The 24811-nt window shown below is 38.5% G+C and overlaps 1 protein-coding gene across 5 annotated transcripts in view; it reads right to left on the bottom strand.

The window, feature by feature from the left end:
• Nucleotides 1–23021, bottom strand: part of pard3ab (par-3 family cell polarity regulator alpha, b) — a 173690-nt gene extending 150669 nt beyond the window's left edge. For all 5 annotated transcript variants that reach the window (XR_015850499.1, XM_088336034.1, XM_088336042.1 and 2 more), the window contains exon 1: nt 22611–23021. Coding sequence is in view for 4 of the 5 variants with exons in the window: in XM_088336034.1 (XP_088192160.1) it covers nt 22611–22730 (120 nt within the window). In the remaining variant the exon portion in view is untranslated. The remainder of the gene's footprint in view (nt 1–22610) is intronic.
• Between the last annotated feature and the right edge of the window lie 1790 nt (nt 23022–24811).

Genomic DNA, 24811 nt, shown 5'->3' with positions numbered 1-24811 from the left:
AATGGCGCCATTCAGAAAACCATGTATATCGCAACAGAACAGGCAGACACTCGACAGTCCGGCATCTAAAAATAGTCTGCATGACACAGGCACAAGGGATTAGTCCATTTTTTTTTTCCTTTTAATTATTCTACTTCCCCATAAATTGAGTGTTTCCATGCAAAATATTTTCTGACTCAAACAGCAATGTTAAGAGACCGGTTTCAAAAGGTGAAAACATTACACCACATCCATAATTCAGCAGGAAACAACATTGCATGTTGATGTGATGCTATGTAAAGTCCCAGATGGAAATTCCACCTTTAAGGTGCAAATTCCAAGCTCTTATGCATTTTGTGTACGTGTACTTGTATCATGCCCAGTACGGGCAATGTCAAATGTATTTCCTGTAGATTTTCCACTGGAAAATGTTTCCTCACAAAAGTATTTCATATCGTATATGAATTTTTTTTTATTTTTTTTTATTTTAATGTTCAACTTATTCTTCTTTATTTATTTAATCATATGTAATCAGAAGAATTGAATGGTTGATTTTAGAAGGGATCGAACCATCACTCATCAAATGTAGAAATATCAGGGAGAAATTTGGCTGGCATATTGCACCACTAAGCACATATGCAGCACACTATATGCATTTGACCATAATATTTTAAGGCGCTTTGTGACCAGACAAATTGTATGTCTCAGTTTTATATTTTCATAATTTAAAAAAAATAATTGAATGATAAAACCTACAACTCTAAATAGCATTATATTTAGCATCAGTAATTTAAACGGAAATACTTTTCTAATTTTACAGTATTGGTACAGATTATTTATAGTTAAGGGGGCTGATAATTGATATATATAAAGCAGATATTCAGTTACAGTAAAGTCACAAGAAATATATATTATGAATATTAGAAAACCTAACAATTGGTTTAAATGCCAAAATGGTACATACTTACTTAAAATGTTTTGAAGCTGTTTAAGACTGAAGGTGTGCATTACAGAGAGAAAATTAGGGAAGGACTGATTCGACTAAAAGATAAATCATTGAATGCTGAAAAGACAACTGGATCAGCTGGGTTGTATCCAACTTTGGTCGGAACAATGAAAATAAATGGGGATTTCAAGTATGATGGAGAAGGAGACGAGATGAAATTGCCAACAAAAAACTTAGGGAACGCACCAACAAGTCCTCAACATCCTCCTATCCCAAAGCATTGTAGCACGGAGAGAAAGTTCGACACAGTGGAATGCAGGGAACCGCTCGACTGCTATGCGGAAAGAAATGAAACGGTCAAGGGAAAGTCAGGTGAATCTTTTTGGGTCGACATGGGAACCGGAGGTGTCCGTCAAACAAGCCAGAACATGGAACAAGAACAACAGCGTACGGTCCGAGCTACCATCAGAGAATTGGAAGAAGAAATAGACAATCTTCACGCAAGAGTTGAGGCAAGGGAGGACGGTGAAAGACCTGGACCGTCAATGATTGCGACTGGAAATTACGACCTAAGATATAGGCCTAATATCCGGCCGCCAGAGAGGTATACAGACCCTGGTCAGTTTCCAATTCTAATCAAGGGAAACAAAGGTCAGTACATCCCTTGGCAGACGCTCGACCTCACGGGTCTGATTTCCCGATTGCCAGACATACATGAAGGTGCTGGGAAGTGGATTCGACGGTTTGAAGAAGAGACTATTGGCAAGCTGCTAGCCATCGGCGATATCAAGTCAGTATTGGCACAATGTGTAGGTGCCTCAACGATGCAGAATATTTTGCGCCATAGCAACAATGGATGGATGATCGATGTGATGGCGGATGGAACTGAATTTAACGCCTACCGTGCAGTGGTGTGGAGAGCATTACGGGATGAATACCCTGCCAAGATTGATCCAAAGGCATTAAAAGGTGAGACTCTCGGCGAAACTGAGAATCCAGCTTCATACATCGGCAGACAGCTCAAACGATGGAAACAGGAGACAGAGGAAGAAGTGGAGAACAGCCCTATACTTTCGACAAGACATCGCTATTTTGAAAATTGACCAAAAGGTAAAAATAAATCCTCCACATTGGATCACTTAAAATTGGTTAACTGTGTAAAGGGCCAAAACCAATCAGATTCTGCAATGGGCGGGGGCAGTTCTGAAGCGAAGCTCCATAACGGACTACAGTATATGAGAGGCAACATTTCTATTGGGAGAGAAAGGGGACCAATTTAAGCAGAAAACAAAGCCATGCTTTCCGTCAGATTAAAGCAATTTTTATCCTTTGAAAGAGGCCAAGGATGCAAACAATTTGTGAGTTCTTTTTAGAGTGAGCCATGAAACCATTATTTGAACAACAAGAAAATGATCAGGCATCATAACAGTCAAAGCTTTTGCGATATGACCTGGCACGGTGCTCAGCGCCTGTCACGAATTTGGGAGCTTGCACTGAGATGTTTATCATGTTATGGCGTATGACAGGATTTCCTGTCTGCCTGACAGGAGGTGGAAGTCATTGAGACAAAAAACTGCAGGTGCTCTATTGAGAATGACTGCATTACGGAAACCATGTTTCTCTTTAGCGCAAGTATTTTTCTTCCAACATTATTTGTTGTACATTCTAGTTTCAGTCTCGATTCACCAACTGGCTGTTTCGACCATGTGTAGAGATATTCTCTGACTACCACAGAACCCCAAACCCCTTTTTTTCTTCATGCTACAGAAGCTTCACCCCTTTTGTATTCCATCTGCAGACTCAAGTGTCACACCTTAAAACTCTTGGTGTAACTGGTTGGGTTGATTGGATTACTGAAGCCTACTGACATAGTTTTCCATTTTAATTAGAAAATCTATAACTGTGTTCTCGTTTTATGATAGGCTGATGTTTTATAATTACTGATCATAAAATGTTTAGTTAGGGGCATCTACTGACAGTGGTACCCAGCAGAAAATAAACCTTTGGCATCAAGGTATGAGTTTTCTTTTGGTTAATCACATCAAATTTCTGCGCGCAATACTCAGCTGTAGGGCTGCACGATTTTGAAAAAGAAAACCCAATTGCAATTATTCAGACCAGTATGGCGACTTCTTAAGTACATTTTTTGAGTTATTTTTTAAATTTTCAATTCCTCAATCGATAGAAGCGCCTACCCCACCTATGCACTTCAAACTAGGTCTAGACAATTTTCAAAATAGCATTCCAATTATTTATTTTGATATTCCTTAAATAACCAAACAAAGACAACCTCTAACATAAATAACATTTGAAAAAAGGAAATAATGAACTCTTTAAAAAAAATCAAGAACATTTGCACAGTATAAAAGATAAAATGTACGCACTTGAAATAACCCACACCAAACGAAGTATACAACAACAAAAATAAATTGTGCACACAATAAAAAGGTAATCATTGCACACTAAAAATAGTCCACATACTTTTCAGGCTGTAAAAATGACATGTATGCAATTAATGTTATATAAAATTTACTATGCACAAAAAGCATTCTAGTATTTATCCAAATCCACCATTAAAAGGTAAATACACTGAAATAGTCCACACCAAACTAAGTAAACATCGAACATAAATAATATTTGCAAAAAAACGAATCATGAACTTTTGAGGAGATATAAAAACATTTCCACACTATCAAAGGTAAACATTGCACACCGAAAAATAATCCACACACTTTTAAAGCTGTATACGCGACATGTCTGCAATTAGTGTAGTCTAACACTTTTTATGTGCTACTGCATCATGTTCATCAATGCAAAAAACATTCTAGTATCAATTCAAACCCACCATTTCTGCTAACTTATTAACACTACTGCTACTACTATTTATTACTCTTATTACAACATTTCATTTACTAACTTGAATACACAAAAAGCAGTGTTCATTTTACCTCTGAAAAGTGATGGGTCCCGGGGACTCGCATGCTCAAAAATCTATGGGTCCCAACCAATGTTCCCTCTAATTTTCCACAGGTCTGAGCGTTTACACAAAGCTGGTGAGCAACGCTTGAAACAAAAGTGAGCAACGGCAATCCCAAATGTGGCAACTGAGTCATTATCAAACATGTCCAAAACTTGACATCACGTTACATTTTGCGGAGTTTCTGGCAATGCAAATTTATTTTTCACTTTTGAATGAATTGACTAAAGTACTATTGCAAAAGCTGTACGGCCTACAAACGCCATTTGTTTTTACAACAATTCTTTCACAAGATTTTCATTTATTTTTTTCCTGGTATCTTTTTTCGCATAATACTAACATTTTGGGGGGCTTATTTAGTCGGTTGCACGATACACAACTGTATTTAATCACATTTTTTTAGTGGAAGTACAATGTTGGCAACAAGATTGACTTGGTATAATTGGAAATTATTTGAATGCAACACAAACTTTTTCCCAGTTTTTTTAATTCCTTTAAAAAAATCTCATTGTGTTTATTTTTTCCTAGCTGTTACATTTTTCTTTTTGTTCTCTATTTCCTTTTTTTACTTTGTTTCTTTCTTTTCTTTTTTTCTGGCTTTTTCTGAATTTTTCCTTCTTTTTTCTCTTCCTTTTGTTTATTTTTTCTCAGCTTTTCACTACTTTTTCATTTTGGTATTTTTTTCTTTTTTGTTGTATTTGCCCCCCCTTCCTTTAAGTCATTTTTTGCACAATTTTACATATTTGGTCGTGTAGAGATTAAAGAAGCAAAAACAACCTGAAGAGCCGTTTGGGACCCGAAAGAGCCAGTTCTCCTTAGTGAGCCGAGACGAAGAAGCCGGTTCTCGAAAAACTCTACCTACTTTACTCAACTTCGGTCGACTTCGATATTGACTTCAAAATACCGCATTTAGAAAACAGCGTCAGGGGAACCTGTGTATTTTTACCTTTATGCACTGTAACTTTGACATAATTCGCTTCTTAATTAGCAATTTCGAGCCCTGATTTTTGTGCGCCGGCTAGATTTTCTTGTGCGCTGAGAATGTGCGGGCAGTGCGCAATTGTACGGGCAGTACGCGATTGCGCATGCGCGCATCTTAGAGATAACATTGGTCCCAACAGAGATCTATGGGTCCCCAAAATTTTGTGTAATCGGGGTTGAAATTGTAAATCGGCGACAAAATCCATTAAATTCATTCAGTTTTAATCAACACAGTTTATTGGTAATACAAATCAATTATCACTTCAAGATTTTTCAGTTCACAACAATACTGTACATTGTATAAAATAATATTGCTGAAATAATTATATTAATCTATAATTTTTAGATTTAATCACCACAGTTAATTGGTAATACAAAGCAGTTATCACTTGAGTTCACAATATTGTACATTATACAAAATAATATTGCTGAAATATTAATCTATATATTCATGCAGTCATAATCATCAGTTAATTGGTAATACAAAGCAAGTTATCACTTCTGATTTTGCAGTTCATATATTCTTCGTGGTTTGCTGTCCTGCCACAGTTGTAATGCCTTCTCAAGGTCCAATCAATTATCATCCTCCTCATAGCGTAACCAGGAATATGATTTAGTCCATTTTGGCAGAAAAGTCCTTTTCTTGTTAGGAGTATTCTTTTGTTTATTTTCTTTCGTCGAATCGTTCACTTCAACACAAGTGTTTTCCTGCCTCCGCGATCTTCCGCAGAATTTCTCCGTTTTTTTCAAGCCGGAATTATTGCCGTTGTTATCACTTTCTGCATTATGTTTTGACTTATTACTGACACTGAAGAAATTACCAATTTTGTGTTGATTTTCACCTTCCCTCGACGACAAGCAACACAACAATGACGTAATATCGAAGCAACGAGATCTCGTTTGCCGAGATCGGCGTGCAGACAAAAACTCGAACTGCGAGACGAAAACAACAATGGCTGATCTGCCTGACGAAAAGTTTGGAGTGCGGTAAATCTTTGTTAAAAAAAAAAAAAAAAAAAGGAATCTCGGGTAATAATGACAATTTGGTGTCAAAAAAGGTTGCGTCCCGGGGATGCACGTTGATTTGAGACTATGCGCCCCCAGCAAAAATGATGCCTCTAGGACGCAGGGACGCGGGCAAACGAGAACACTGAAAAAGTGTTACCTCTAATCAATAATGCAGTTTTGGGGTTGGGCACTAGTAGACATTTTAATCTAGAGTCACAGCATTAGTTATTTCATCCCTTTGCAAACTTTTTTCGTACGGTGTTTTGATGGAGGTTTGTTTACCCTGTCCACTTGTAGATGCACCTTCTTTGTCGTTTACATGTAATCCTTTTCACGTTTCGTGTATTGTAATTTGTGATCATTTTTAAGGTGCTGGTACAAATTATTTGTTTCCTCTGGACCTAGAGACTACGCGAAAGTAAATTCTGCAACAGGTATTTTTCTTCTGTTCCACGTCCGCTTGTCAAAACCAAGATAGGTCTAAAAAAAGTGATGTACTGCCCTTCTCCGGCCCAAGCTTTGTTTCCTTCTCATTTGTTGACTCGGGCACTATGTTTACGGATTCCGCCATGATGACTCAATGAGCTCACACAGTGGGTGTGGCATAGTTTGGTGCTTGCAAACTTGGAATCGCCTTTATTGGCTAGTGCGATTCTTAAAATTTACCTGTTTGACCAGCGCTTTTAAAACTCAAACATCAAGAATTGGGGTTGGCCAAAACTCACTACAAAACCTTAAAAAAAAACACAGTGCTTTGCGGTTTCACAACCACACTACGTCACATAGCGATGTAGATTTGATTTTGGTTAATCGTGCAGCCCTGCTCAGTGGGCCTGCAAGGGAAGGGCGCACGGGAAAGGTCCACCTTCCCTCCCCTCTCCACCCTCTTGTGTGGATTCAGGTCACGTCAGCTATAAAACAGGGATGCGCCTTCCCCTTAGGCTCTTCCTTTGACTGCTGGACGAGAGACGCCGGAGGGTTGGCCTCCAACCATGGACGCAAGGCCCACAGGTCGAGATCTTTAGATCACCTGTGGGCCACAAAATGCTCCTTGCCGCTGGCCAAGACGTGAGCCATCAAGGCCTCATCTTTCAAACTATCTTATAAATGGACAACATTCTGGCTGGTTTTTGAGTAGCTGTCAAGCTGTGTATGTATTGATAAGGTAAATTTCTCTAAGCACACCAATATAGAATCCTAAGTTTAGATAAGAAATTACAACATTGCCACCTCTATTCAACTCCAACCCATTTTCCCCGCTCGGTTCCTTTTTTCTTTTGTAAATTAGAAATCTGAGTTTGCCTTTAAAAAATATCCTTAGTTTATTGAATTGACTTTGTTTTTTTTTTTTTTTAAAAAAAAACCTTAGTCGTTAGAAGCAACAATAAGCATCATTTATTTGTGTGTTGATATTTTCTTTTTGGACTGATTAATCATTATCATCAATAGAATAGAATATAGAATAGAATATACCTTTATTGTCATTGTTACAAAATGGGTTAACATATTGTGACAACGAGATTGGGCAATGAAATGCAAAATCTATCATTTAAAAATATATAATGTTCAGGGTTTTTCTCCCTTCATGATGAAAGAGAAAAGATGAGGCTATTTTGGGGTCTAGCTGTGAGCACCACTTGCTGTCTGAATCGTTAACCACTGAATTAAATTCCGAAGCAAATAAACATAATTTAAAGCAATTTTCTCTAAACATGCAAAAATCAGATTAACTCTGTTTTTGCTTGACATCTCTTATTAGGTCATTATATACTTCTTTCACTGCAAATATGACACCCTAAAGCGGCCACCCCGCACTGAGGCACTTGCTTAAAAACAAGCTGCCAAATACGCAATTTGACATCTTACATGACATGAGGGTACACTCACAACAGACAATGAAGCGATCTAAAACCTGCCTTATCAAAGCAAAAGCCTACTAAAGCTGTGTCTAGTGGGACCACAGCTGTGTCTCTGAGATTGTCGCTAAATTTAAAAAAAATGCTCCATTGTGACAAACAATTTCAATTTACAGGTGTTATATTAAAGAATGATTCGCTTGTCATCTAAAGAGAACCTCTAATAATCACTCAATGTTTATCGGCTGGTAGAGGTCGAAGATGAAAACTAAGAAAAAAGTGGCGACAAAAAAAGAAAATGTTGAAGACTTCCTCCACAAACAACAACAGATCTTTCACTTGCACTGATGTGAGAAGAATTTGTTGCAAATCTTTGACAGTATTTCACAAAAACCTTACATCCGGTTCCTGACGCTGCTTTAAGAATTTTAAACAGAAGATTAAATTTCGGTTTAATCATGCCAAGGCAAGATATGCAAGTCAGAACCATGGCAGAAAGGATTTTTGGTTTTATTGGTAGATATTTTTTGCCTGCATATTCACACATTTTAGTTTTTTTTCTGTTTATGTTCTTTAATTTTATTTAAAAAAATCAAAACTTATCTGGCCTTATGAAAAAAGGTAAATGTCCCCTCAACCTAACAGCGTATTTGGGCCTACTTTTGAAGCGATAACGGTAATCAAACATTTATGATAATTAGTAATGAGCTTTTCACAGCGCTGTGAAAGAATTTTGTCCCACTCTTCTTTGCAAAACATATTTCAAACTGCCAGTTTAAAGTCACACCACAGCATTACAATTGGATTTAAATTCAGACTTTGACTTCGTCACTATAGAACATTTATTTTGGTTTGTTTCAGCCATTCATAGGTAGACTTGCTGGAGTGTTTCGGATCATTGTCCTGCTGCATGATCCAAGAACGTTTGGATTTAAGGGCACGAACTGATGGCCGGGCGTGCTCCTTCAGGATCTTCTGGTAAACACCAGAATTCATAGTTCCGTCAACCACAGCAAGATGTCCTGGTCCTGAGGCAGCAGTAGACCCAGACCACTGCCACTACCATACTTTACTGTTGGTATCATGTTCTTTTTGTAAAATGCTGTGCCATTTTTACAGCCAATGTATCAGGCTCCACATCCTCCAAATAGTTACATTTCTGACTCATCAGTCCACAGAATGTTTCCAAAAGTCTTCAAGATTATCAGGATGCTTTCTTGTAAATGTGAGACGACTCTTTGTGACAGAAGTATTTTTCGCAGTGCCATTTTTGGCCAGTGTCTTTCTTACAGTGGAGTCATGAACACTGACTTTGAAGAAGACCAGAGAGACCTGTAGTTTTTTGGATGTTTTTCGAGGTTCTTTTATACCTTCTGGATGAGCCGTCATCACACTCTTGGAGTTATCCTAGTTGGTCAGCCACTCCTGGGAAGGTTTGCCACTGTTCCTGGTTTTCTCCATTTGTGGATAATGGCTCCGGCAGTGGTTTGCTGGAGCTCTAAAGCCTTGAAAATGGCTTTGTGACAATTATTTTTTCGCACAGGGACGGATGAGTCTAGATTTTTTCTGCCTTAATAAATTTAATCAATGTTCTAAAACTACATTTCATATTTTGTTGGGTTGTCTTTGTGCAATTATAAAATTGGTTTGCTGACCTGAGAACTGACCTGTATGAGTGATAAACAGGAAAATACTTTTACATGGCGCTGTATTTTTAAAGACAAGCCGTAAATACTAACTAGTTCGGTGCTGCAAAAAGAAAACCATTATCCCAGCCCACCTGCCTTCAATACAACCACACATTTAGAAACTCAATTCCCTTTCAAAGAATTCAAGGTTTGACGCACTGTGTTAAATATGGCGAAATGAGCCCTTTAAAGGTACCTGTGTGTTCCGCAGGGTTCAGTGCTTGGCTCCCTTCTCTTCAGCATTTACATGCTTCCATTAGGTGATATTATTCGCAAGTATAATATCAGTTTCCATTGCTACGCAGATGACACTCAACTATATCTCCCGATGGAGGAATCTGCCACACTAAACTGTGCAAATTTGGAGGCCTGCCTCACTGAGATAAAAGATTGGATGTCACTCAATTTCTTGCGTCTTAACTCTGAAAAGACCGATAGTTATTGGTCCATCTAAATGCCGCAACTTATTCTCTAAAACTGCTGTGAACATTGACAAATGTCACATCACACAGAGTGACTCACTTAAAAATTTAGGTGTCATATTTGACCGCGATCTGTCCTTTCAAACACATGTGAAGAAAATTACTAGAACCGCTTTCTTCCATCTTCGGAATATTGCTAAAATTCGTCCTATACTGTCTCAGTCGGATGCGGAGATTATAATTCACGCGTTTGTTACCTCCAGTCTCGATTACTGTAATGCACTACTCTCCGGTCTTCCAATGACCAGACTCAAGAGTCTTCAGCTGGTACAAAATGCCGCAGCGAGGCTTTTAACTAGGACAAAAAAGTCCGATCACATCGCCCCAATTTTGGCTAACCTGCATTGGCTCCCTGTTAGCCTAAGATGTGATTTCAAGGTTCTCTTATTATTATACAAAAATCATACATGGACTTTCCCCCTCATATCTTTCAGATCTGATTTCCCCCTATGTTCCGGCCCGAAGCCTTCGTTCTGAGAGCGCCGGTCTTTTGGTGATCCCAAGGGCCAAGAACTGTTCCGCTGGTTCGAGAGCGTTCTCCATCCGGGCACCGGTGTTGTGGAATGCTCTTCCCCCTGAGATCTGATCTGCAACCTCAGTGGAAATGTTTAAATCTAAGCTTAAAACTCACTTCTACTCTATAGCATATGAATAACCTAAACTGCTCATGTGTAATAACCTGTGAAGCCCTTTGAGACTCTTTGTGATTAAGGGCTAAACAAATAAAAATGACTTGACTTGAACATGGAGCACTTTCACAGGCTGAAATAAACATGTATTCCATATGAATACAGTAATAACTGAAAAAAATCAGGAGTCAGATTTCAGATGTTCTATGCACCTTTTTGAAAACATAAAAAAACATCTGATTTTGTCATGGCCATCCTGGGTCCTTAACAGCTGTTGACTTTTTCCATTTCAAATGGTCTGCACATGTTGTGACTGAAAATGACAACGCCCCTTCCAGCCTTTCTGTCGACTCCAAAGGTTGATCCTATGACAAAAGTGTCCTACTTATATGTTTCCTAACTGCAAGGCTTCTACGCCATTTTCTCAGAAACATCCAGAAGTTTGTTCTAAACCAATGTCCTTCTCTGTCTGCTGATTCTCTACTGAGGAATGCTGCTAAAGGGTGTAGAAAAAGAGCATGTAGATGCACTACGTTAAAGCGTCAGTCGTTTTTAAATAGCAAACCCATTACATTTGGTGAATTGGGAAGACATTCTATGTGCTCCAATTGTTCCACATTTTGAAGTCAGTTTTTATTCTAATAAATAAAATGACCATGGACAGATGGGTTAGTCTACGCCACCCCATCAGCCCCTTTAAGGATGAACAGCTATAAAGAAGGTTTGGATGAGTAAATTTGTTTCAACATAAATCAAAAATGAACAGATGTCCACAATACTTACTGTTTTAAATAATTTGGGCATTTCTTTGCCAAAAAACATGTGTCCCAAATGCCTCCAATAAAGACATGTGGTAAACCTGAAAAGCATTATTTTATGCTGCGTTCGTAATGACCATTTATTCCAAAGTCATTGACAACAATTTCGACTATATTATGAAACTGCTATATCTGAAACAGAACAGGAGGCTTCTGCTACTGGTAACCATGAAAACCAGTACTATCGATTATATTGTGGGGTGGCAGACCCGAAAACTATCCTGGAGAAGGATGGGCATTGCCAGGCTGTACTTGCCCAATACACATCACAGAAGGTTGTGCCCCGACGATCCAGGCGGTTAGGAGATGCGTGAACCGGTTCTCCATCAATAATATTGATATACAGGTTACCTAAATCTAAGTTAAAACGAACATTTTTAAGCATGTTCATCCTCTCATGGTAGCACACAATACGAGCACATTTTAAAGAGGAATATCACATCATGCTGTTAATTCACTTAAATTTGTTTACCCTACCGATGCAAATATAGCAGACTTAAGTCTGTTTTTGTCATTACTAATCTTCGAACAGACATTTTGACTAGTTGTGTATAGCACTTCAAGTCCCCTGCCTTAATATTGAAAAATGTATTCACATTGTACCATAATGTATTTGTTGGGTACAATGTATTAACTATATATTTTTGAAATATTCTGATATTTATGATGGCTTTTACATATACTGATACAAATTGCTGGGAGATGTTTGCTACAGTTTTACCCTACACAGTGCATGCCTGCAGTTAACTTGAAAACATACGGATTGGTAGCCACTACATTTGGTATAATATTTCAAAGCAAACTATTTAACAATAACTTCGTGTGAATAACATGTTTTTACGACAACAAATTGAGAACTTTTCTTAAAATGTTTCCCCAATGCTGTATTTTTTTTCTACACCAGTTTGTTGTTGCAAAATGACAGCCCACAATGACCTGACGAAGGGAAAACAAATAATCCCACACTCTGACCTGTGTCCATTCACTGAATGTTCCTAGTGACTCACAAATAATCCTCTTGCTACAAAAATAGAGGGGGAAAAAAAGATAGCAAGTCTCTTTTTGACTCTCTTTACATCATGTGATAGTGACATAATAGCTGGATCTCCACTACAATCATGCGTCACAAGGAAACCAAACTGTTGCCAATGAGCAACTAAAACAGCTCTATTAACTTTAAATTGTTGCGAAAAACATCAAAGAAAGATTTTTTTAGGGGGGAAATATTTTTTCAATTATTTTACTTTTTTTTTCGATTTCTAAATTGAGTTATTGCATTGTAAAGCTGCAATCATTGAGAAAAAAAATGGAAATTAAGATTAAGATTAGACAAGGTGCGAGCAGAGTTCTTTTGTAAAAATGTCACAAAATACTGCAAACAAGAAGGATACATATGTATTTACCGACAGCTTTGTGACCCGGTCACAGTTCGGAACTTGAAAATAGAGTGGGAATTATTTGTCTTCTGTTGCGTTTTATCAGTGTGAATCTTTGAAATCTACAAACATTTGTGTGAAAAGTCCACAGGCGCTCTGTTGATCATTTGTCATTTATTCATGATCTGCACAAACTGCTCTTTAAAAAAATATCCAGGAAATGGTAAACAGCGGATGTCACACACTTGCGTGTTCCGATGAATCTCATTAGCTAACAACGCGAAAAATTTCATATTTCTTTATGCCAATATTGAAGGTAGAAAAGTGCTACAGCGCTCCTGCCCCTAATGTTAGAAATCCAGTTTTGCACTCCCGTTTGAAAGGTGTTAAATTAGTGAATTTTATCTCCGAGCCAGATGAACTCATGAAAAGAGCCACACATGGCTCTCGAGCAATACGTTAGACGCCTAACTAAAGAGCTTCTTCATGTCAAACTGTTAAAAAAATAAGGGTTTTTCACGGTTAAGCGCAAGCGTCTGTTAAGGCCTGGCTGTTAATTGTCAGCAGCCATGTGACAAGTGTGTGGGTTCAGTGGCACCAAGAACAAACGGAAAAAAAAATCACATTCATTGCCATGGTAGCCTCACGTATATAAATGTTTAAAAGGCATCAGCGGCAGCTGATTTGCAAGCATAGATTAATGATGACTTTCTCTACTTAGGATGATGAGGCTTTATAGGCTAAATATAGAGCACAGTTCTTTCTTTGACAGCATACTGATGATTGGCCATCGGGCACAGCAGACCTCCACTTCATTACTCCACTGCTTTTGCACCCCTTGCATCTTCCTCAGGCCAATTTTGTACAAACATGAGCGGTAAATACAAGGTACAAGGAGAATTATACAACAGAAAAAAAATAACAAAATCATTCGTATGAAAATAAACAGAAAGTTAACCAATTTGGTTAAAATCAGCTAGTAAAAAAAATACACTTTTAGATTACACTCCTCCGATGCCCATTGGCGTTTGTGCACATGGCAAATTATCACAACAAAAGTACAAGATCAAATATAAGTAGACCACTTTGGTTTGTAGCAATTTTGCAATCTGCTGCATCTTGCGGAAACGGTCCCCAGTTTCTTATCTGTTAGACAATCATTTGAAAAGCTTGCCAATCATAAGTGGACACAACAAGATTCGTAAACACTTTTTATGGGCTTTCAAAGCCAATTTTATAATTTCTCAATTACCACTAAAAGAAGAAATAATGCATTATTATGTCGTTAAAAGAATATATTGATTAGTTGTCATTGTCGTAATTGATCTTACAATTATTGATGTATTTAAGGATGTGTGCAAGCCAAGGAAAATCAATTATTCTAAAAGTTAACGTATGCATGAAATTTAGCTACAGTAAATATGAACAGGTCATCTGAGCCACTATTTTGTCTATTCAACTTGCTGGCATGTAAAGATAATTTACTTGGTAATAGGTAATTGCGTTGAATATGAAGCGAAAAAAACATTCACAAAAGCGCCACAAAGTCTCTCACACAATCTATGTGTAGCGCCAAACAAAAGAACATTTTTGTTGATGTTGATTACGAACACTAAAATAAAGTCGCTATCTTGCTGCTTACACATGCTTTGTTCTTAATTGATAAGTCACTATCTACATTAGGTTTCTCCAACGTAGTGCCCGCAGGCAGCCCCCTACGGAGAGCTGAAGTGTATTGTTCTGAAAAAAAATCTCACCAATGCTGGCTAATTGTGATTTTTAAAAAAAAATATTTTTATGTGGTTAAATAAGTCTATTTAACCCTCGTTTCAATAATTAACCTGGTAATGACAGTTATGACATGATAAGTTTTTTTTTTTAGGAATGCATATCAAACCTGATGCCATTTGCACTAATTAGAAAAAAAAGTACCTTATTTCCCAGATGTTTATGTTGCAGTTTCTTTCATAGTTGGGTTCCAACTTATACTCTGGTGAGACTTATATGTGAATTTATTACCACGTTATTATATCATTGAGTTTTGAATTTGTATTACCGGTTCTGTATATCATCAACATTTCATTTTCACACTAAACTGCAAAAGGGTGCACTAGGCCTTTTTTGACTAAATTCAACCTTGCCCTGTTGTGGGGAGGACATTTTTCGAAAGGGAAGAAGGAAGCGGCTCATCGTCTACAACCTCACGAGTTGTTTACCAGTAAAAGTGACACCGAGGATGAATATTTTAAAGGATTTAGTGATTTGGACATGAACTTATAGTTTGGTAGGCATGTTCTTTATGCTAGAGTTATTTAAATAACTTAATGTTATATCGTTACTGAAGTATTCCAGCGTGTCTAAGCTATGCACGTACGTGTAACGTTAGTATACTGTACCCTTGTTCAGCATATTCTCTATTTTATTTTTATTTTACATTGTATTTCAAGATGACATTAATGTTTTTGTTGTCGGAGTCTATCATATAAATATCCCCCAATAATGGTACTTATACTCCAGGTGAGGCTTATATATGTTTTTTTTTCTTCTTAAGTATGCATTTTTGGCTGGTGGGACTTATACTCCAGAATGACTTATAGTCCAGAAAATACGGTAGCTCTCACTATGAAAAAGGTTGGAGACCCCTAATCAACATGAGCGATCTCTTTCTGTCAATCGGCTGTTATAAAATAACATGAATTCCACCACTCTGCCTCAACAATGTGCGCGCAACCTGAGTACGTCACACTTGTAGGGGAAGGGTGCGTATGGGGCAATAACACTTCACAAGACAGCGCCATACGAACTAATATCAGCTTCCGTTAATCAGGAAGGAAGAAGAAAAGCAATGGCAAAGGAAATCCGTGAGAGCAAGCGCGTCAGCGTCATTTTTAAGCAGGTTTTTTTTGTTTATGTTATGCGCGGTCAATAGAGTTGGACGGTTGAGAAGCATGGCAAAATTTCAAGCATTTAAAAGCACTGCAGTCAAAATGTAAGTACTTTTCAAACCTTAAAGACACAACATTAAAATTCAAGCATTTTCAAGGATTTAACGCAACAATAAGAACCCCGACATAAACAGGGACTTTTAAACACGATCTTTTTGATGCAGCAATTTCCCCAAACGTGCCACCTGAAGAGTAGAGAAAATAATGAATCTTTCATGAAACCAAACAAGGTCACAAAAGAACTTATTTTATTGTTGTGTGACATTTACAGTGGCCTCTATAAATGTTAATAGCTCTTTAAAAATATGGGTCAGCATGATAATTCAGGTGAAGGCAATGGAGCAAATTGTGTTTTGTGTTTTTGATAAGCATTATACAACACATCCTCATGTTATGTGCAGGCTTGTTTTCAAAACAGTGATAGACTTACAATTGTATATCCTGAGGCTAACTTAATGTTATTAAGTTATCCGCAACATTTGCTTTGTAGAACAGTTACTACCAAGAGTTCTCCATGTACAATTTTGCATATTTAAAAATTCTGTTCAACTCAGGTCAAGTCTCCCACTAGTTGGACAGTGGTTTAGCCAATGGATTCGATACATAAACTTGGTTCAGGCAAGAAAGTTGACCTCAAGAGAATAATGTCTAATTAGGTGATGCTCACGATCTTCCCTTTATTATCTTATCTTTCCCAAACGACATGTAAATGTGGAGTATTTTTTCTAAGTGGATGGATGGATGTAAACGGCTTATATCGCATCATTTAATTTTTAGCTCAGCAAAGTTGTTCAAGTAACGTCTTTCTAAGACTGTGCCATATTCATCAAGGTGCGTTTTTATTTCTAGGCAGTATCTGCATCAATGGGATCATCAGGAAGCTTTTAATCCTGCATTGTGCCAGTTATGGAAGCATCAGTTTCTGTCCGGAGACAACCAAATGAACCGGAATGCCATTGGAACGCACGACTACACTTTTATCTCCATCATGTATCCTGCATTAGAAGCAGATAACTCCAGATTGGAACAGATGCCGAAAACAACTTGGGCAAACCCATATGGCACATACTCAAGAATAATAACAACCCATATTCTTTTTCGTCCAAAGAGTGTTGACTGAGTTTTTAAAATCCTCATTACTTACACTTCTAAAAAGCTTAACAACTGCCGGTAGAGTTGAGTTAAACTGTGTGACACAAGGCAATGCCATTGTCATTGATGTGCATATACCGTAAATTACATTTTCTTTATACCTTTACCATCTGTGAAAGAGTTAAGGTTAATGTTTCTAGTTGAGTTTGGAATCCTGTTTCTAGTGATGTTGGTTGCAGATCGGATCTCAGGGGGAAGAGCATTCCACAACAACGGTCTTTCTATTGAATGACTTTGAGGAATAAAATATTAAGAGGTATTTATATTAATATGGAAATATCCTGCTCTAAATCATGAGAGTTCAGTGTATTTTATTTGAGTGGATTTTTGGACACCTTAGGAAATTCTTGAGACACTACAGTTGTGGCTCACTTTGACGTGGTAAAGGTGCCTTAAGTTCTCTCAACGTCAAACTGGACTAAAATTGAGCTTTTGGGGCTCTGCCTCAAAAAGTCCAAATGTGGAGGAACGGTCAAATCCTAATAAACACACAAACAAGTGTATTAAAAAATGTTTTAAACCTGAATCTATAGTGAAGTCATTTTACCAGGAAGCTTAAAGTGTCAAGTTCACCACAGAGCAGACGTTTATGCTGTGAAAGCTGAATTAACTATTGGGACACTTGATATTCCGATGCGGCCATAAGGGCTTCTGCTCTTCTGAACGACAGTCGAAGAATTAAAAGTCTGTGGTGAGCTTTTTTCCATCAGGCAAAAAGATTTTACACAAACTGGAATCATCACACTTTTTCCCCTCGTGGATCTCATTGCTCAGGTATGAGAAAATTTCTCTGGATGTCAAAGCAAGCCTGTTACTTTTCCTTTTTTCTACAGGAAGCATTTTTCTGTAATGGCAGCGGAAGTTACAGTACAAGCCACTAAGCATAAACATCACAGCGGGAGAAAACACACTGGGCTCACTTTGTGATCTCCAGAAAAGATACTTTTAGCGGGGTCTGCTCAATATTAACTAGAAAAAAAATAACTTAAATCAATATACAAATGGAACAAATAGTTATGAAGGGGCTCATTTTCCAAACAACTCAAGCTAAGCACAAAAGTTTGTCAGACACACTATCACATTTAGCTCACATCTCAATGAGTTAGAAAATGTCATAAATGCACCGGATTCCTTCGATGTTACACTGCAACTTTTCACAGTCTTCAATTCATGAAGTGCAAAGTAAACAATCATGCCCACTAGGCAAAATCTTAGTGAAATCTTAGAGAACAATTTCCTCCAGAACAAAGGAAAGAAAATTTAACAATCCCCGCATGAACACAAGTTGATCTGATGAAATGGGAACGATAGATACAAGGGTCTGAACACATTATGGGGAATTTGATAACACTTTGAAATGAAAGCCTTTTTGACAAGTAGGTTATAATTCATTTCTGCATTTTGCCAGCACTTACACTCATTAAGGTCCCTGTTAGGTGAGTTTAAGTATATCCTAGCTGACTTGAGAGCACACTACGACTTGTTCAAATGTCAATAACAAGCAATTATAAAAACAAGGATCTATGGCCAAATACATGTAGCCAACCAAACAGCTGGTTTACAAAAACCACAAGATAGTGCTATAAGACAAGGGTACCCAACAACCAGGCCACAAATCAGTACCGGGTCATTTGGTACTTGGCTAAACAGAAAGTATTATTATTATAGTTGTTATTGTTTCGGTTTCATCACAACGCTACAGTCACATCAAATGTGAACCGGTCATTTGAGGTAGTGTGTTTAGATTAAAGACAGTGTCACACACAGGAGCGGGCACAGTAGTCTATCACACAGTCCAACTGTCATGATTAATAATAATAATAATAATAATAATAATAATTAATAATAATTTCCTTTGTATTGTCATTCTTTGTAACAATGTACACAGAACAAAATGTCGATACACCTGACCCGTTGTAGCGAGCCGATGCAGCCGCAGCCAACAGAGGGCGCCGCCATTTTACCAATGTTATAAGTCTTAGGTATGACTCGGCCGAGGCGCGAACCAGCGACCTCCCAGTAAAAGGATGATACCGACCAACTTTCTGCTCTTCAGCGTCAGCGATAAGCATATCAGCGTTGTGAATGATCAAAACCAGTACACTACATCTTAGGGCTGCATAATTTTGGAAAAAAAACTAGTTGCGATGTTTCGGACCTGTTTAGCAATTTCAATGCGATTTTCGATTCTACAATCAGGTTTCAGGGCTAACCACTCTACTGAGACAGCTCTGATTAAGGTAACCAAAGAATCTCCTACGGGCAATGGACTCTGGCGCATCATCACTTTTGCTGCTGCTGGAGCTTAGTGCTGCATTTGACACAGTGGACCATAATATCTTGCTAGAACGGTAGGAAAAATGGATTGGTCTCTCAGGAAACGTCCTCTTATGGTTCAGATCCTACCTCTCAGATAGGACACACTGCGTTAAATATGGCGAATTGACATCTGAGCCATTTAGTGTTACTTGTGGTGTTCCGCAGGGTTCAGTGCTTGGCCCCCTTCTCTTCAGTATTTATATGCTTCCACTAGGTGATATTATTCGCAAGTATAATATCAGTTTCCATTGCTACGCAGATGACACTCAACTCTATCTCCCGATGGAGGAATCTGCCACACTAAACTGTGGAAACTTGGAGGCCTGCCTCACTGAGATAAAAGAGTGGATGTCACTCAATTTCCTGCGTCTTAACTCTGAAAAGACTGAAATGTTAGTTATTGGTCCATCTAAGTCCCGTGACTTATTCTCTAAAACCGCTGTGAACATAGACAATTGCCACATCACACAGAGTGACTCACTTAAAAATTTAGGTGTCATTTTCGACCCCGATCTGTCCTTTCAAACACATGTGAAGAAAATGACTAGAACCGCTTTCTTCCATCTCCGTATTATTGCTAAAATTCGTCCTATACTTTCTCAGTCGGATGCGGAAATCATAATTCACGCGTTTGTTACCTCCTGTCTCGATTATGCACTACTTTCCAGTCTTCCGTTGACCAGACTCAAGAGTCTTCAGCTGGTACAAAATGCCGCAGCGAGGCTTTTAACAAGGACAAACAAGTACGATCACATCACCCCAATTTTGGCCAACCTGCATTGGCTCCCTGTTAGCCTAAGATGCGATTTTAAGGTTCTCCTATTACTATACAAAATCATACATGGACTTTCCCCCTCATATCTTTCAGATCTGATTCCCCCTATGTCCCAGCCCGAAGCCTTCGTTCCGAGAGCGCGGGTCTCCTGGTGATCCCAAGAGCCAAGAAGTGTTCCGCTGGTACGAGAGCGTTTTCTAAATGTTTCCTTCTTTTTTTCTCTTCCTTTTGTTTTTTTTTTCTCAGCTTTTCACTACTTTTTCATTTTGGTATTTTTTCTTTTTTGTTCTATTCCCCCATTCCTTTAAGTCATTTTGTGCATACTTTAACATAATATTTGGTCATGTTGGGATTAAAGAAGCAAAATCAACCTGAAGAGTCGTTTAGGACCCGAAAGAGCCGGTTCCTTTTAGTGAGCCGAGACGAAGAAGCCGGTTCTCGGCAAACTCTACTAACTTTACTCAACTTCGTTCTACTTCGACTCGATTTCAAAACACCGCATTTCGGACACAACGTCAGGGGTACCCGTGTATTTTTACCTTCATGCACTGTAACTTTGACTTAAGTCGCTTCTTAATTAGTAAATTTGAGCCCTCATTTTTGTGCGCTGGCTAGATTTTCTTGTGCGCTGAGAATGTGCGAACAGTGCACAATTGCGCACGTGCGCAGCTTAGAGGGAACACTGATCATAAATACTGTACTTTTAACTTAATATCCATCCATTAGTCAAACCCCATGAACATACTACTCCGATATTAGTTAATATTAAACACCTCAATAACTCACTGATAAATATGGTTGAAAAAGTCCTGAGTGTAAAAAAAAACGGGGTGTTGACTGGCTAAGCCCTATTAAACATAAAATAGCAGTACCTGTGGTAAAGAAGCCGCCCCTGTCCCTCTAAACCAGCTTTAATAATAAGGTACAAATAAACTGCACACAAAGTTAAAGATCTCACTTTTCTCTTATACATGTGGGATTTAATTACACATGGACACGCCCTGTTAATTAACTATGCCCTCCACTAAATGTGTAATTTGAAGTCAAATAAAAAGTAACAAGCTTCAGAGCTCTATATTACAGTAAAACCTTCTTTGGGCATGAAATATTACTTAGAAACTCAGATGCAAGATGGAACTCATTTCAACTCGTTTCCTTGGTAACTTTTGGTCATTCCACATTAAGTAAATAATTCAAATGAAATTTGAAAGTTAAAAGTCAAAAACTGAGCATTGAATTTTTTGTCATGGAGATACATTCCCAAACCTGTATACTCGCATCAAATCCGTATTTACAACTACAAAACAAAATACTGAAATCAGGTCACAATTTATAAGACCGTATTTGGTTGGGTGTCTCCAGTAGCGAATGTATTTTGAAGGAGGACATGGCTTATACATGAAAAACAAACCAACTCAAATCAATGGGGCAAACGCGAGCACAGAAAAAGCAATAAAAGTGTGCTGAATTGTGGTCTTCTTATTTATGAAATTATTTTCGCAATGCACCGTGCTTGGATACAAAAAAAGAAAACGTCTTAGGCAGGACCCAGAAATGGAAAAGGAAATCTTCAAGTGGTCTTCAGCCCAAATGGATGTGTAGTGTCTCTGCTCAGTGTTTGTTTGCAAGCTCTCATGATTGCACAAACCAGCCGGAAAATATTGTTTTTAGGGTAAGGGGGTAAGATTTATTAATATTCTAGTTATATTTCCTGTGGGTTTTACTATTAATGTATTAACTTAAAAGAATCTTTTCTTATTTATCTCTTTCATTTATCCTTTTGTTATTGTATTTTTTTTATTGTTTCCATTTGCTTTATCTTTCCCCTTTTTTAAGTCATTCGGTGCATAATGTAACACGATAATTGGTGATGTGGGAATTAAAACAACACAAACAACCTGGGGGGCCGTTTGGGACACAAAAGAGCCGTCTCATTTTAGTGAGCCCAGCTGTAAATAACGTTTATCAAAAAGTTTGGAAATTCCCATCTTTTCAAGTAAACTCCGATAAAAGACGTCACCGGTGATTTGTATTTGCTAAGAAAAAATCTTTGACATGATTTTTTTTAAGTAACGGTAAAGGTTACTTACCCTGGTAACTAATTACTTTTACTAAAGAGTAATACTTTAGAGTAATACTTACTTTTTGGAAGGGGATAGCAGGTAACTACATATAACTATTTTTTTTAAGTAACGTGCCCAACACCGATGATTAGGAACTCGATACCTGTAGTTACTTTTAGATTAACGTGCTACTTCTGGGTGTCAGTAATCTGGGGGACTAATTACTTTCTTGTATCTAGTAAGTGTAGCTATATATTTTTCCAGTAACGCGCAAAACACTGTTTCCAGATTACATGGAGCGAAGAAAGCCCGAATGCGCGTGCTCGGAACTACTGTGGCTAAGTATCCAGCTAACAACAATAAAGCTGCGAAACAGCTCGACTTCGTTTGTCTGCCTGTTTTATATGCGATGTTGTGGTTGCCAAATTGTATATCAAGTCATCGTAATTTGTGCGCACGATGAAAACTTTGCAGAAACAATCGGATTGCTGAAGTTTGCGCCATGTTGAGTGCACGCCAGCACACCTCCCTCCGCGCCCAGCAGCAACAAGTAGGCTAGCTAACCGGGGTGCTAACATGCTAAAAACAACAGCAAGAAAACGGAGACTTTGATTACCTTAGCGATGGCCTTTTTGTACCTCATGACAGCTTGTTGGACGAGCGCGTGCACGCGAATGTTGCCATCCCCGCAAGGCACAACCACGCGCGTCCGTCCGAAACACACGGTCACTTTCATGGTCTCCTTCCGCGCTTGCTCGATGCTTCCAAGCCAGGCGAGAAGAATCGGGAAAAGTCCTCAAGCGGCATGAGGCAGTGGGCGGCGATCTCGGTTCGTTTTGGGGCGCTTTCGCTAAAGCGTCTTTCCACTTGTACCCCCGCCGGGCGACATGATTGTTCGCTTGCTGGCTGGCAGGCTGACTGTGTCCCTCTCGCCCTCTTGCTCACTATCTCTCTTTTGGACCACCTGTTTAGAAGTGCTCGCTCTGTCTATTCTCCTACTCTCCTTCCCGCGCTCGCTCGTTCGCGAGACAACCGAGCGCGTGCCCGCCTGCTCGACTGGTGGTGCGTTCGTGGAACCACGATAAATTTGGCTATTCCCTATGCATACCTGTCAACCTCCACGGCTCCATGCCCTTACAAACAGTACTGTTGTATTTTCACTTACAAAATAATCTTACACCATATTTTTTTTCTTCAAACGTGTTTATTTATGTAGTTTAACATGTTATATTGTACATGTGTTTTGTTTTATATATATATATATATATATATATATATATATATATATATCATCTCATCTCATTAGCTTTACCGCTTATCCTCAGTAGGGTCGCAGGGGGGGCTGGAGCCCATCCCAGCAATCATCGGGCAGTGGGCAGGGGACACCCTGAGCTGGTTGCCAGCCAATCGCAGGGCACACGGGGACAGACAACTCAACCACTCATTCGCACCTAGGGACAATTTGGACCGGCCAATTCACCTGAAATGCATGTTTTTGGAATGTGGGAGGAGACCGGAGTGCCCGGAGGAAACCCACGCAAGCACGGGGAGAACATACAAACTCCGCACAGGAAGTCTGGAGCTGAACCCACGACAGGTTCCCATGACATGAACTGTGCCGCATAAGCGCTAACCACTGTGCTGCCGTGCTTCCCTATATATATATATATATATATATATATATATATATATATATATATATATATATACTGTATTGTTATTTAACATTTTGTTGTGAGACACTGAGTTGCTCAACATTAATGAGGTTTATTATAAAAAAAGTTAAAAAATTGAGTAGCTTGGATGTTCACTGTGAAGGAAAAAATACATGTAAATATAATTAAGTAAAATAATACATTTTCTTATTCAAATTATTAATTCATTTTCTGCATTAAATTATTGTTGGTAATATACTGATTAAAGGGATAACCACAAATCTGTCTTTTTTCATTTTCTCCTTTTATACTTCCTTTTTTTCTTAACGTCTTTATACAACATAATAATTCGTAATATAATGCATCAAAGCAAGTGAGCCTTACGAGAGCGATGGCCTAATGAGTTGAGCAGAAAAAGCTGGTTCTCTAAAAAGAGACGGACTTCCTTTCACTACACAACTACCACATGAAATCCGTGGCGGCAGACGCATGCGCACAGTACCATCAAACCGCTTGCTTCGTTTACAGCGGGAAAAAAAAAACATACTGAGATAGAGGCTACCGCGGCGAACTCCATTGACTTGATTGATTTGCCATTTCGTGATAGTTGGTGTATACTGGATGGTACCCATAATTGACAAATTTGCGTTATTCCGTACAGATTTTCTCGTACGTCGTACACGTCTTAAAATGCATAATAAACGTACTTTGTATGGCAAAACGTACAGGTAGACAGGTATGCTTATGCCTACCTAGTACCGGTGGGAAACATGTTAACCTGGAGAAGGATGGGTGCCACCAGGCTGTACTTGCCCAAGACACACCACAGGAATCTTAGTGGTTAAGGGATCCGACCAACAGTTCAACAAAAACAAATTGGTCCGTCCAAGTGAACCATAAATTGCTATGAAACACATATCCATGATCACTAAAAATACATTTAAATGATAATTAGACGTCAAAACAACACAGTAATGAGATAAATACGCTTACTTTAACGAGATAAAATGCGAATTTATTATGTGCGCCAGAACCAATGCGTGCGTACGGTGCAGAGAGGAAGGAAGCATATGCATAGAGGAACGACGGAGATCGCATACCTGTCAACTTCTAAATTTTCCTGTATTTTATACGTTGTTTGATCATTTCAAATTGTATATGC

This window comes from Urocampus carinirostris, chromosome 1 (assembly GCF_059441175.1).
Source record: "Urocampus carinirostris isolate Australia breed hairy pipefish chromosome 1, RoL_Ucar_1.0, whole genome shotgun sequence".
Lineage (NCBI taxonomy): Eukaryota > Metazoa > Chordata > Actinopteri > Syngnathiformes > Syngnathidae > Urocampus > Urocampus carinirostris.
The sequence above is the reverse complement of the archived record's forward strand: the minus strand, read 5'-3'. Positions and strand labels throughout refer to the sequence as shown.